General features: G+C 45.6%; 1 protein-coding gene and 1 long non-coding RNA gene across 10 annotated transcripts in view; both read left to right on the top strand.

Moving 5' to 3' along the window:
* The window catches only part of LOC116943302 (uncharacterized), a 134,577-nt gene extending 130,993 nt beyond the window's left edge, over positions 1 to 3,584 (top strand). For 7 of the 9 annotated variants that reach the window (XR_012941916.1, XR_012941918.1, XR_012941921.1 and 4 more), the window contains one exon: positions 1,966 to 2,097. This is a non-coding gene — a long non-coding RNA (uncharacterized LOC116943302). Of the gene's footprint in view, positions 1 to 1,965 lie in introns of all 9 variants that reach the window. The other 2 variants (XR_012941915.1, XR_012941920.1) reach the window with 1 other exon arrangement.
* A 3,938-nt stretch (positions 3,585 to 7,522) lies between these two features.
* On the top strand, positions 7,523 to 13,149 carry LOC116943304 (protein FAM89A-like). Its single transcript, XM_032956052.2, has 2 exons — positions 7,523 to 9,022; positions 10,956 to 13,149. The coding sequence occupies exons 1-2, from the start codon at positions 8,660 to 8,662 to the stop codon at positions 11,178 to 11,180; spliced, it is 588 nt and encodes a 195-aa protein (XP_032811943.1). The 5' UTR covers positions 7,523 to 8,659; the 3' UTR covers positions 11,181 to 13,149.
* The last annotated feature ends 964 nt before the right edge of the window (positions 13,150 to 14,113 follow it).

Below are 14,113 nucleotides of genomic sequence, written 5' to 3'. Positions count from 1 at the left end.
CTGCTGAAGGCAGCGGGATCACATTACGATACAACGGATGTTGCTGCACTGCCCTCTGTTGCCCACAACGCGACCCGGCAGCAGCAGCAGGAGCGAACCTGTAAACGTCTGTTAACGCACGATCCAGGCTCGACTCTGGCTTCTGAGAGCTGGCGAGGCCGGGTGCATACATTCCTGGTGACTTGGTAATAGGCTAATAAAGTTAACTAACACTATATATTTACTACATGCTCTTTTATTTGACAATTATTTGCTGTTTTTTTTCATCACAGTTAACGTCGTATATTCTGGCTACCTCGGGACGACATTCGCACCACCACCACCACAACGCGTAGCCACTCGTTTGTACAAAACGAACCTTTTTAAAAACGAAAGTAACGATGTACAAAATAATAGTTACAACTTAAATCACCACCAGCTTAAATAACATCACTTAAATATCGAAGGTTTTTGTTGACCCCTGGAGTAATGGATAGGAGGGCATTGTCAATTGTTCAGCTTCAGAGTAGCGTTCACAGCAGAGGCCCGTTGATGGATAGCTACTGCCCCCTACCTGCAGAGCTATTTACAGATTTAGGTTTAAGATTTACAATATGCAGTTAATATTTCGGAAAATATATAACCACGGAGGTTAATTCACAAATAGTATTATACTTGTATCAGTTATTAATTGCTTCCTGTACGTACATGTATTTTAGCTTGTCTTTTTTTTATTCAATCTCTCTCCGTGACATTAAACGAATCTGATTTCCGGAAAGGACAGTTGCAGATGACTTCGTTAAATCTCTGTGCGGCGAGGCCAGCAGGTTATGAGCTCCTGTCATATCCACAAAAGAAAACACACAGTAGCGCCCGTTGCAGCATGCTAAAGTGTTGGTCACAAAATTCCGGTCACACCCACAGTGCTGCCCTGCCCTGCAAGCCACCCCTCTGGGCCAACCTCGCGAGCGGGCACTTGACGACAGTGAGATGCCACCTCGTAAAATACAAACTAGATCACAAGACGATATCCCTCCTTCCCATATCTGTCCCTCTGCAAGAAATATACCCGCAGTTGTTTTCACACATGCCGTTGGCCAAGTGGCCTTCTGGGAACTATTTCATCAGCATTGATTTGACACAAGTGTTGACATTTAGCACCTCATCAGCAGTCAGGCTTGCTGAAACCAATGTCGGTGAACATTCGAGTGAACAGCACTGCAGTGTTGTACTACAATGTGGACAGCAAAAAAGGGGAGGCCATTCTAGACTATGGGCGAAGACGCCGGGACCGGCCCAGGATACACTGGCAAGACGATGTCGCTCAGCTGGCCTGGGAACGCCTGGGAATTCCCCAGGAAGAGCTAGAATCTGTGGCCAGGGAAAGGGAGGTCTGGAACGCCCTACTCAACACGCTACCGCCGCGACCCTCACCAGGACGAGCGGATTGAGAAACGAACGAGTTTAATGTCTTCTTGTCGTGGCAAGCTCATATAGAAGGCAGTGCCACTTTGATTTTTAAAACTGCAATACTCTTGACTTCTGTCCTAAGCTAGTTGTTCAACACCGTGGGTCCCCATCCCCTGATCGTACGCAGCTATTGAACTAATCATCCACTCTTGCAATGTCCCAGGACCAAACCATCCACCCACAATGCACCGACTACAGCGCTGTTATATGCTGAGACTGGGCATATGGGCCTATTGGCCAATTTCCTATGATGGATGGCATCAGCGAATGAGTTTAGGGGGTTGACAGTATGGGAGTAGAACTGAGATATTAGATTTTTGTTTTTCATATTATTATTACGCGTTTTGACCCAAGAAAGCCCCAATTGAGTCTCAACTCTGTTTCAGGAGGGTCCTGCCAAGTTTTCGCAGTAGAGGGCGATGATTTATATTTGTAATCCAATAGTAATTGGCAGATCATTGTTAGCATTGGGATGTATGGCCAATTCCAGTAACATTGCATGCTTTTTGTTTTTAGTTATGGGAGGAAACCAGAGAACCCGGAGGAAACCATTGCAGAACCAGGGGAAGAGAGAACATACAAACTCCAGAGGCACCGACTTGCATTTCTCTGTTCACACGAGTGGCAGGTGATGGGCGGGGTGACGACATGATCGCCACCATCAACCGCGTCATTCTGGGTGTGGCTTGTGAGGGTTTCTTTCCTTCAGTGGGCAGGCTGTGGGAGGTGGCCACAATTTGCCAAGGGGCCAAAGCAGCTGACCACAAAAACAGAGTACACCATATTGAACATTTTTGTTAATTGACGTTTTATGGGAGGAGACAAATCAAGACTGAGACTGAATAGGTTTCGTACATTATTTTGATCCCAAGATGCCAGCATCACATTTCTTTCCAAACACGCCTGATTTAAAAAAAAATACAATTAGGTGCATACCCAATGAAACGGCGTTACTTTGTTGAAAGGAAACATGAGTAAAATAATTAAAAGGTAATACGGTACCGGATGTCATAACATTTGAATAGCTCGCGATGATAATTAGTACATTTTTATTTTGCCAGGTGTCATGGTGCAGATACAATATTGTACTTTTTTTAAACAAGTCTTGAGGTATATATGTAGTAGCACATGTCAACTGGTCATGTACCACAGGTGCGTTCACACACGTGATGCATTGCCTCTTTTGCAAGGGTGACTCGGGTGGGCTACGTCATGTCAATTAAAATACAGCAACATATTTCAAGCATTTTAAACTTAACAAAGCAATAGTATTCTTGGTTCTTTCGGTAAAGTCACGTGAATATGAATCCCTGCAGTCACGAAAGCTTTAAATCAAAATTTAAAGCAATAGTATTGAACAATACAGTACACAGCTACCAGAAACGCAATGTTGTTCATCGTAATCAATAAAACTAATTCAAATAAAATATGATATACCGGTACATTTATTTGAACCGCACCAAATAAGTGCAACAGTTTTTTTTAAGCATCAGTACGCTACTGTAATTAAACACAGTGTTTGATGCACAAGCACTCCCAACAAACAACTCAACCAACACGTTCGGCAAAAAAACGCTGTCTTAAAAATAAACATAAACAACTGATGTTTATTTCGAATTAAAGCTTTCGTGACTGCAAGGATTCATCTGCTTTGGTTCTTTCGGTAAAGTCACGTAGAATGAGAATAAAATAATAAAATAAAATAAAACAATAAAATTATTTTATTTTCATTCTACGTGACTTTACCGAAAGAACCAAAGAAGATAAACAACTGATGTTTCGTGCAATAGCCCTCCGCATAGCACATAGGAGGGCCATTGCTCGAAACATCGCATATTATATTGCTTTCAAGGCCACCCCCTTATTGACGAACGCGTTAACTTGTACGTATTGTAATTAGTGATATATATGTGTAATAGGGCAGGGGTCGGGAACCTTTTTGGCTTAGAGAGCCATGAAAGCCACATATTTTAAAATACATTTACCTGAGAGCCATATAATATTTTTTTAACACTGAATACAACTAAATGCGTGTAATTTTAACTAAGACCACCAATTTTAGAATATAATAAGTCTCTGAATGTATCCTTTTCAATAACGTTGTTATACCAACAACCAATAATAAATAAAATACTTCTTACCATTAATGCGACTTCTGGTGCTGTATGGTTTTGCTGATGGCTTTGTAGTCTGGTTGATACGTGGTGAGGTTAAGCTTCATGCAGGTGTTGAGGCTTTCATCCGTTAAACGGGATTGTAGGCTGGTCTTGATGTTTTTTAGATGTGAGAACGACTGCTCACATGAATACGTAGAACCAAACATGGTCAATACAGCAATTCTCACACGCTGCAGTGTGTGGTATGTGACAGGAAGCGCGTTCCATGTTTTGACAATCAGCTGGTCTGCGGGTTGAAGTTTTTTCATTTCTGTCCACTTGTGTTTGCTCGCCAGCTCTGCTTGCTGTCGTTCAAGTCTTTCCAAATCTTCATTCAGTGACTTGAACTTATTCACCCACATGTCTGAGGCCTTCAGGTCAGCAACTTCCAGCTCAAAATCTCTGATGGAGACACCAGGGATGTAACTCAGGTCGGCTGTGTCCACTGCACACTCGTGTGGATGAGTGATGAACTTGAAAAGACGAGTGTGCTCACGAAATTCTCCAAAGCGTGCTTTGAATGACTGCTGGAGATCAGATGTGAAGCCAGCTAGCTGATGGAGATCAAAATGTTGAACGGGGTCACTTGCTGTGCACGCATCTTTAAATTCTCTCAGTTTTTCAAAGTGCAATAAACGACCTGTTTCAATATCCACGATGAAGAGTTCCAGCATGTTTTCAAATGCAAACACTGCTTGTTGAAGGGATAAGACTATTTCCAATGCCTTGCATTTTCACATTGAGCTGGTTCAGATGTCCAGTCATGTCCACAAGAGAGTAAAACTTCAGGAGCCACTCAGTGTTAGCTAGCTCAGGATGCTCGACATCTTTCATTTCAAGAAAAGTCCGGATTTCGCTCAGGCAAGCTGCAAAACGGCTGAGCACCTTCCTTCTTGGCAACCAACGCACATTGCTGTGCAAAAGCAGACCGGGATAATGATTCCCAACTTCATCCAGCAGTGTTTTAAACTGGCGATCATTGAAAGCTCGGGCAACAATAAAGTAGACCACCCGAATGACCAGTGACATCACCTCACCAAGCTGCTCGCCACACATTTGAACACCAAGCGCCTCCTGATGTAGAATGCAGTGAAGACTTAGGATTGGTCTTTTTTCATGTTGACGAAGAAGCGCTACAAATCCTCTTTTTCCCCACCATACACGGAGCACCATCAGTACACACCGAAATAAGCTTATCCATCGGTAGATTTTTTTTCTTTAGCGAACTCAATGAAAGACTTGAATAAATCCTCCCCTCTTGTTAACCCTTTCATTGGCAAAACAGCAAGACTTTCTTCACGCAGTGTGTCACCGGCAGCATACCTTGCAATCACACTGAACTGGGATAAATGACTTACGTCTGTTGACTCAGCCAAAGCGAGGGAAAAGTATGGCGCTGCATTTATGTCCTTCACTTGTGTTTCCTCCACTTGATTTGCCATCATTACGGTACGATCGTGAACAGTTTTTGCTGACAGAGGCATGTCTATTATTCGTTTGATTATCTTGTCTTTATCCGAAAAGTCGTCAAAAAGTTCCTTGGCCACATCAAGCATGAATGTTTTGGCATACTCGCCATCTGTGAATGGTTTTCCGTTCCTCGCAATTGCTAAAGGACCAGCGAAGCTAGCCGAATTCCCGTCACCTTGTCTCGTCCATACACGGAGTTGCTGCTGACTAGCTTGCACTCTGAACAGTAGCTCTTGGCATGCCTTCTTTCTGCTGTCCCCCGCTGGATATTTCGATGCAAATGTAGCATGGCGTGTGTCGAAGTGCCGCTTTATATTTGACCGTTTCATCGATTACAATTTTATCATTGCATATTAGACACACCGCAGAACCTGCTCTCTCCACAAGGCGAATTCTTCTGTCCATTCGTGCTGAAATGTGCGGTACTCCTCATTTTTTTTCTTTTCGCCATCTTCATCAAAAGGGTTTGCTCTGCATAAATTAGCTAGCTGACTATTTGATTAAAAGGACGGAAGTTTACTTCTTGACCTCACAACGACCCGTAGGCTACCGCATTATCCAATAAAAATAGAGTTTTGGTGTCGGACAGCTGGCATTGGCTCCAGCCACCTGCAACCCTGAGCAGGAGCGGTAGAAAATGGATGGATCGATTAAAATGCATGAGAATGTTTTATATTTTAAACGTTATTTTGAACACTGTGATTTCTGTAATGTTTTACTTTAATGTCAGCGGAATTATTCATTACTTATCATGTTAAGAAATGTCAGCTAAGATTTATTTGCGAGCCAGATGCAGTCATCAAAAGAGCCACATCTGGCTCGCGAGCCATAGGTTGCCGACCCCTATAAAATAGGGTGATGCAGTGGTTAACGCATGGCACGATGAACCACAGCTACCCGAGTTTGATTCCTGGCCATGACTACTAAGGGGCCGTCCATAAATGACGTCACGCACCTAGGGGGGGGGGGGGTCAGACATTTGTGACGATATGTGACGAGGGGGGGGGGGGGGTTTGAGAAATGTGACGTCACATCAAAATGCGCAACTTTAAATAAATATAGACAACACGTTCTACTTCATTAAATAGACTTTGTAATAAAAATGTTATCCTACAACATCAGAGTGCAACGTCACATTAAATACGCACTACAATGACAATAGTTTAAAGCGATTTGAAGCATGTTTTATGGTTTTGCGGGGGGGGGCAGAGCTTTGTGATGTCATATTTGAGGGGGGGTCTGACTTTTTGTGACGCCGTGTGACGAGGGGGGGGGGGTAAAAAATCGTCCAAAATCGCGTGACGTCATTTATGGACGGCCCCTCCTAACATCACAGGCTATATATCGGAACTAGTGCTGGATCTCCCCACTTCAACCCACATGAACAGCGCGTGGTGAAGTACAGTTAAGAACGAACCCCTATGACTTACAAGGTAAAGGGGAGGCCTCCATCCAGCAGTGGATTTAAAAAGCATGTTACTGTCCTCTACTGTCGGCCGAGCGGTAGCAGCAGCAGCAGGTGTTAGTATTGACACCCAGGTGAGGACTGGCTCACCTGCACAGGTATGTGTAGGTGGGGGGGTGTAGGTGGGTGGGTGTGTCTGGCAGTGGAGGTGAGGGTGTTGTAGGTGGCTATGTGTAGGTGGGTGTGTCTGGCAGGTGAGGGTGTGTAGGTGAGGGTGTGTTGGTGGGTGGCTGTGTCTGGCAGGTGAGGGTGTGTAGGTGAGTGGGTGTGTCTGGCAGGTGGGGGTGTGTAGGTGAGGGTGTGTTGGTGGGTGGGTGTGTCTGGCAGGTGAGGGTGTGTAGGTGAGGGTGTGTAGGTGAGTGGGTGTGTCTGGCAGGTGAGGGTGTGTAGGTGAGGGTGTGTTGGTGGGTGGCTGTGTCTGGCAGGTGAGGGTGTGTAGGTGAGGGTGTGTTGGTGGGTGGCTGTGTCTGGCAGGTGAGGGTGTGTAGGTGAGTGGCTGTGTCTGGCAGGTGGGGGTGTGTAGGTGGGTGGCTGTGTCTGGCAGTTGAGGGTGTGTAGGTGAGGGTGTGTAGGTGAGGGTGGGTGTGTCTGGCAGGTGAGGGTGTGTAGGTGAGGGTGGGTGTGTCTGGCAGGTGGGGGTGTGTAGGTGAGGGTGTGTAGGTGGGTAGCTGTGTCTGGCAGGTGAGGGTGTGTAGGTGAGTGGGTGTGTCTGGCAGGTGAGGGTGTGTAGGTGAGGGTGTGTAGGTGAGTGGGTGTGTCTGGCAGTTGAGGGTGTGTAGGTGAGGGTGTGTTGGTGGGTGGCTGTGTCTGGCAGTTGAGGGTGTGTAGGTGAGGGTGTGTTGGTGGGTGGCTGTGTCTGGCAGGTGAGGGTGTGTAGGTGAGTGGGTGTGTCTGGCAGGTGGGGGTGTGTAGGTGAGGGTGAGTAGGTGAGTGGGTGTGTCTGGCAGGTGGGGGTGTGTTGGTGAGGGTGTGTTAGTGGGTGGCTGTGTCTGGCAGGTGAGGGTGTGTAGGTGAGTGGGTGTGTCTGGCAGGTGGGGGTATGTAGGTGAGGGTGTGTTGGTGGGTGGCTGTGTCTGGCAGGTGAGGGTGTGTCGGTGAGTGGGTGTGTCTGGCAGGTGAGGGTGTGTAGGTGAGTGGGTGTGTAGGTGAGAGTGGGTGTGTCTGGCAGGTTGTGGGTGGGGCCATTGCAGGTGACGATGAGGAAGTGGGAGGTGGCTAGACTGGGCTCACCTGCACGCACCTGTGTGGGACGCTTGCTCGTTGTGCGTGCTGAGCGGTGGCAGTGTGAGAGGGGGCCGGGGGCGTCTCAGGGAGTGGCGGAGCGAGCGCCGCTCACTCGCAGCAGCAGCCGCAGCCGCCGCCGCAGCCGCAGCAGCGTCCATTAAACGTGAAGCAGCAGGCCTCCGCCGTTCGCTTCGCTTTCGAGGAGGCCTCGTCCACGTCAACCGCGACGCGCAGCCGAAGACGACGAGGAGGTACAGCAGCTCCAGCTGCCTCTCGTGGTGTCTGACGGGGGGGGGAGGGAGGCGTTCCTTGCTCGGCTGCGGCGGGGATCGCGACCGCATTCGGCCGCAGTCTTCACGCCTCGACACAGCAGCGACAAACCACCACAGAATCGTCTCATCGGCATCTCATTATCCTCCCCTTAATATACACGTGCAGCCTTTAATGACGGTGCATCCTCGATGTTTCCGTATCGAGTCAACATAGCCTCTTAATATTCTCAGGTTTCACATCTCGGCAATTTATTTCATCAACATCATCCCACACAACATCCCCAACATTCCCTGTTATCTCCCCAAGCTCCGTTTCGCTAACATCCCAACCTCGACTCAACATCAACATCGATTACATCTTCAACATTATCTTAACATACTACCCTCAGCGTCCCAATCTATACCCGTAAAGTTTTCCTCATCTCATCTCCATAACCTCACGGATCTTTACATCCCCTACTTAATAAACTAACGTCTCAGTCACAGCATCTCAACATACCGAAACTTCATCAGCACACTCTTCATATCTCCTGAACGTCGTCCACTTTGTTGTTGCTGCTGCTGCTGATCCTCCTGCCTCCACCTCCATTCACCAAAGCACAGCGAGCAAGGGGACCTGCTCGATGGAGGGGCATGAGAGCGTGAACTCGAGTTCAGGGAATGTTCAAATTCCCAGTCTCCTGTTGGGCACAACTCCACTGGCAGTCGCCCGTGGGAGCGTGGCACCCAGCGCAGGTGGGCCCTCTGGGCTGCCACCGTTGCCCAAGAGTCTGAGCGGGCTTTTGAGCTCGGCTGGCGGCGGCTTCGGGAGCCACGGGAGTGGCCCGACATCGTGGCGAGAGCTGGAGAGGACGTACGCCAAGAGGTCCATGATCCAGGACGACCTACAGCGGGGCCGCAGTGGGGCTGCGGAGGGACGAATGTTGCTGGCCAGCTGCAAGCCCGGCAATCTGGACCTGGCGATGGCTCTGCTGCGCAAGGAGATGGTGAGCTTCTTACAGCGTCTACCACAGGGGCGACTTGTCGATGGGGGGGGGCTTTTAATGACCCCATTTGTGGAAGTCTTGTCACCCAGAATGTCACCTCTCTGGAATTGTTTCCAGGTTTCATAGCAACTGTTGTGGTTAACTTTGGTGGTCTGCTCCAAAATTTGAAGCACATTCCTCCTAATTGGTTCGATCACCGTTATTTATAATGGGCAAGAAATTGTATTTTTATTTTGTATTGATATAAAAAAGAGATTTTGAAAATCTGATAATCATAATGATGAAAGTTGCAAGTGGTGGCCAATTGCATGCATGAGCATACTTGCTGCAGTTATTGGTGCTGTTGTATTTTATCCAATGATTTGAAATACATTTAAGCTCGATCGAGTGCTGCATATATGTAATGTTAAATGCTTCTCTGGCATTGAATAAAGTTACAATACAGAGACGCTCAATTAATCTGCTTCAATAGTGACATATCCTTTTGGAAGCTTTTTAAAAATATCAACTACCTAATGGTTTCATATATTAACGTCGTTTTAAATTTTGAGTTAAAGCTTTCGTGACTGCAGTAATTCATATTCTTAGCTCTTTCGGTAAAGTCACGTTGAAGGGAAACAATAAAATACTAAAATATATATAAAACAGTAAAAATTCTCACGACGTTTCGACCATAACACAAACGGTCGTCATCAGGTGTGTCGGTTTGCAATTAATGCAAACCGACACACCTGATTACGACGTGACTTTACCGAAAGAGCTAAGAATATGAACGTCGTTTTACTTTAAGCATACGCCAGCTGTCTAATTGAAATTCCTATAATGTAATCCAGTATTTGATTATCTCAGAAATAACCTGCACACAACTCTGTCAGGAGTTGTTGGGTCATGGACGCGTTAGACCGGTTCAAATGCCATCGCCTGTTTGGTGTAAGAAATAAACAGTCCTTGTGAAGTGTAACCGGTTGACTACCGGAAGAACTGCCCTTGAACTGTAATTCCTGGCCCTGCCAATACTGTATCGTTTGTGTGTGTTTTTGAACATTGCCCTTAGGCAACAAGGCCACTTTCAAAATGTTTTGGCAGTAAGGTGACAGCAGGTGTGTTATGCTACAGTAACAAACGTCGGTGCTATTGGGCATGTCGAGTATTTACCGTACAATAAATGAATACTGTACCAACAGTGTCACGGGGATCCTGGTGTGATGTACATTTTAGCATTCTGGACTTGCAAATGCAGAGGTCGCCAGTTTAACAGCCCCACTTGCAAACATGATGCAAGTCTCTTAAATGTCTGCTTCCCATCCCCCCGTCTCTGTTCACCTTAGTAGTATAAATGGGTACATTACTATCGTTCGGCAGGTTGTGTGTGGTCGAGTAAGTGTGGGTACAGCCACTTCTTTCGAGACGTCGGGCCAATTTGAAAGAGGAAACCGACTGTGCTTTAGAGGGGCTATTTAAAGCTGCCTCGAGTGGAGGCCAACAGTATTGTAAGTAAGCAGTGTAAGGGCTGCACCTCCACCACCAGCATCGCGGTCAATGTTGGTGGTGAAGAAGATGTCTTGCGGCAAAGTTATATTGGTGTTGTAAATTGCACACTCTGTATGCATGGTTGTGTTGAGGTCTCCAAGACGGCAGTTTTATAGCGAATAAACCTAAACACATAAAATGTGTGTGGTCTGTGTCCTGTAGGTAATCGCTGCTAAAATCCAAGCATTTATTATTTTCCTTTTGAATCAGGGTGGTAATTTTCCCTGAGTAGTCATTTCATTTATGCATTTTTTTTGCAAGCACAATCGGTTCTCTGTTGCATATCTTTGTCCTGTCTATCTTGGAATTCAACAACAGTATTCGGTTAAAGAAGTTTACATTATTTTCCGAAGTCGACTGAAGTTTTAATTAATTGAAATTGTGTATCTTGCACACGGTGCAGATGGGACTTCGGCAGCTGGACATGTCCCTTCTGTGCCAGTTGTCGGCCCTCAATGAGGGCATGCAAGAGTACAAGACGCTCGTGCAAGACCTCTCCATGGCCTCTTCCGTTACTCCCTCCGAGACGTCCTTTGAGGACGACTACGACGGCGAGTTTTCCCCGAGGAGCGGCTCGTACGCCGTGGGCTCCTCGCGTTTAAACGAACCTTTCCAGATGACTATTTGACACTGCACTAGGCTGTTGTTGTTGTTGACAATCCCAGCATTCCCTCTCATCGACCAATTGCGACTGCCACCATGAAACTGTCACCATAAAATTAAAAGGCCAAAACATCTCCCAGGTCTACTCTGTGGCCATCCATTTGTAATATACTAGTTACTATTGGATACAATTAAATAAAAATACTGCGGAGTAGGTGAAACATCATGTTTCCTTCGTTAGATTGGTTTTGGTGGGCTTCATAGAATGTCATAGTTGTTGTGCCCTATGAATATTTTTGTTTAAATATAAAAGTGCAATTGATTTTTGGTGACGCCATTCAACAGCAGTAAAATAAAGCCATTGGTCTAAAGGTTAATAGCCTTGTGAAGTACAGTAGTAGTTATGTCTAGCACAGCAGTATACTATATGTATCAATGCCTTTGCATTAGTCCTTAGGTAATTGTTCAGCAAATTTATCAAAAACATAAAAAACTATGGGTATCACTGTGATAGTGTAAAATCTGCTATAATCAAGTGCACAAAATCTCATTGTTTCTGGCCTGTAACATGGTCATCGTCAGCTCTGGTTTAAACGTATCTCAGGGGTACGCTTCACATTGTGGGCTCGTAAAAGGAGCACATTTTGTCTTAATATTCCCAGAGTATATCTGACTGATATGGGTGTTCCTGTCCAGTATTGCTACTTGAGTTTTTGAAGCTCACATGCTTCTCTGCCATATCAAGGCAGTGCTCCACTGAAGGCCAGTAACGTGACACAAGGTCAGTAGAATGTTTGGAAGACAGCGATTGTTGTTTAGTGGAGTTGCGGGTATCTCATAAAGCCAGAGCTGCCACGGGTGAACATCAGAAACGACATTGTTGCAGCACAGGCACAATGCAGATAGTACGGGTAGAAAGGGTTAATCGATTGTTATTTTAAAACTCATGATGCTTATTGATGTGGGATTCTATCTTGGGAATGACCTCCCGGTAACACGTGAATATGAGCTATGCTTTGGCTTGTAAAGTTGATTTTAAAAAAAGCAAGTGGCCTTCACGTTAAACAGAATAGACTAGCAGACAATAACTGCCTCTGCACATAATATATAAAAGGTAATTTTACGCAACCCATCAGCGCCCCGGCCCTCCAAGAGTACACATGAGGTGGCAGCATTAATTCAGATAAAAGCACATTTTGGACCGGTTTTGACATTCATAGCCACCTCAGCCGTCAGGCTCACTTGAATCAATACGGTGAACAACGAGATGTAAATCTTTAATATATATGGGTTTCACTTTAAACATATCATGTAACTATGACTGCACATTAAAATGACATATGCCTCCCTCCAATTTGCCTAACATTCACTGCTTTGTCCCTTGTCTTGAAAAATGCCTTTTGAAAACCAAATCTGGTTCAGCATTCTGAATGTAGGCGGCTTTATCTGGGTGCTTTTGATGTATACCTTATTGCAGAAATGTTTCCATTCGTTTTATTCCTTTATGTTTTTCTTGGATTGGTGTACGGGTATAATTTACAAAAATGCCATTTGTTTAATCCTGGTGCATGTCGGAACACTGCAGGGTCACACTGTGATTCTGTTGGTTTGTGGCTTTAAAAAAATCAGGTCAAACTTTACTTGCACTGGCTTGCTGTTCGTGTGGTCCCATGTCCACGGACAATAGATGTCTGAGAGCGTTCACAGCATTTAAACATTTATTGGTATTTTAAAGCATTCGTACATGAGGCACATACCAAAACGTGGATATTTGTCGTAAAAATCTGTAATGTTGCCTATCCAGTTGAGATTGTGAAATGGATTTGTATTGGCTGTTAGTTTGTTTTGCTGCATTCCTGATCATTTTCAAATATTATTTTTGCATCTTGACCAAATGTTTATTTAGTTTTCAAATGCAATGTTTATACGTGATGGAATGTGTTATGTTGGTTCATTGGAACTCATGAACTGAATACATTTTCATATATACACTGTATGCGTTTTGCAAAGCTTTGTTGAAGTATCGCAGTCGTCAGCGCGTTTGCATGCTGCCATGAACAATAACAGGCCAGTGATCGATCAGTGGTTTTAGTTCTTCATGCCAGGGTGCAGATGCAGCATAATTGCAGTTGAAAAAGGAAGAGGTTTAACTCAAGACATTGCTTGCATTCTTGGGGAGCTCCTGTGGTGTTATGTTTAGCACAGAGGTCTCAGATTCGATCGTATCTTCCGGTGCTGCACTTGAAACAATGTTGCAGGTTTCTCACATCCCTTCACGTCTATCCACCCAACAGCGTTAGATGGTCAGTACATCACGGTTACCGATTAGTTAAGTAGCTGCCCTTTAACTGGAATTCCTGGCCCTGCCAATACTGTACTGTGCTGTGTTTTTAAACATTGCCCTTGAGTAACATGGCTCACTTCAAAAATGGTCTGGCCGCTATAAGGTGCCAGCAGGTGAATTATGGTGATGCAAGTCGTGGGTGCTATTGGGCACGGAGACTGTTTGCTGTCAATACACACTGTATGGTGGGGATGTAGCTGTGGTGTAACGGTCGGCACACTGGACTTGCAATCCAGAGGTCGCCAGATCGATCTCCCTACACTGCACTTGAAACAATGGGGCACGATTCTTAAATCCGCCTTTCCTCCCCGCCTATGTCCACCCACTGGTATAAATGTGTTCATCACAACTGATTGGCAGGTCGCATGCAGTGGGGTAAAGTGTGGGTACTCCCACCTTCGTCTAACACGTCTGGTCAGCCTGAAAGAGAACTCAAGCTCGAGGGGAGGCCCTCCGCCAGCAGTTGCTTGAGCAAGCGGTTGCAGGGTAACACCCTCCACCTGTCCCAACACATCCTTACACACAGTTAGTATCGTACGCTGCTCGGACACTTGATTAAATTGTGCAAGGTACGTGCCTGAATGAGTTATGCCATTAAATTTGAACCTCCTTGT

The sequence above is a fragment of the Petromyzon marinus genome, chromosome 17 (assembly GCF_048934315.1).
Source record: "Petromyzon marinus isolate PM22_M1 ecotype Great Lakes invasive population chromosome 17, UKy_Petmar_22M1.pri1.0, whole genome shotgun sequence".
Classification (NCBI taxonomy): Eukaryota; Metazoa; Chordata; class Hyperoartia; order Petromyzontiformes; family Petromyzontidae; genus Petromyzon; species Petromyzon marinus.
This window is presented reverse-complemented; position numbering and strand designations above follow the sequence as displayed.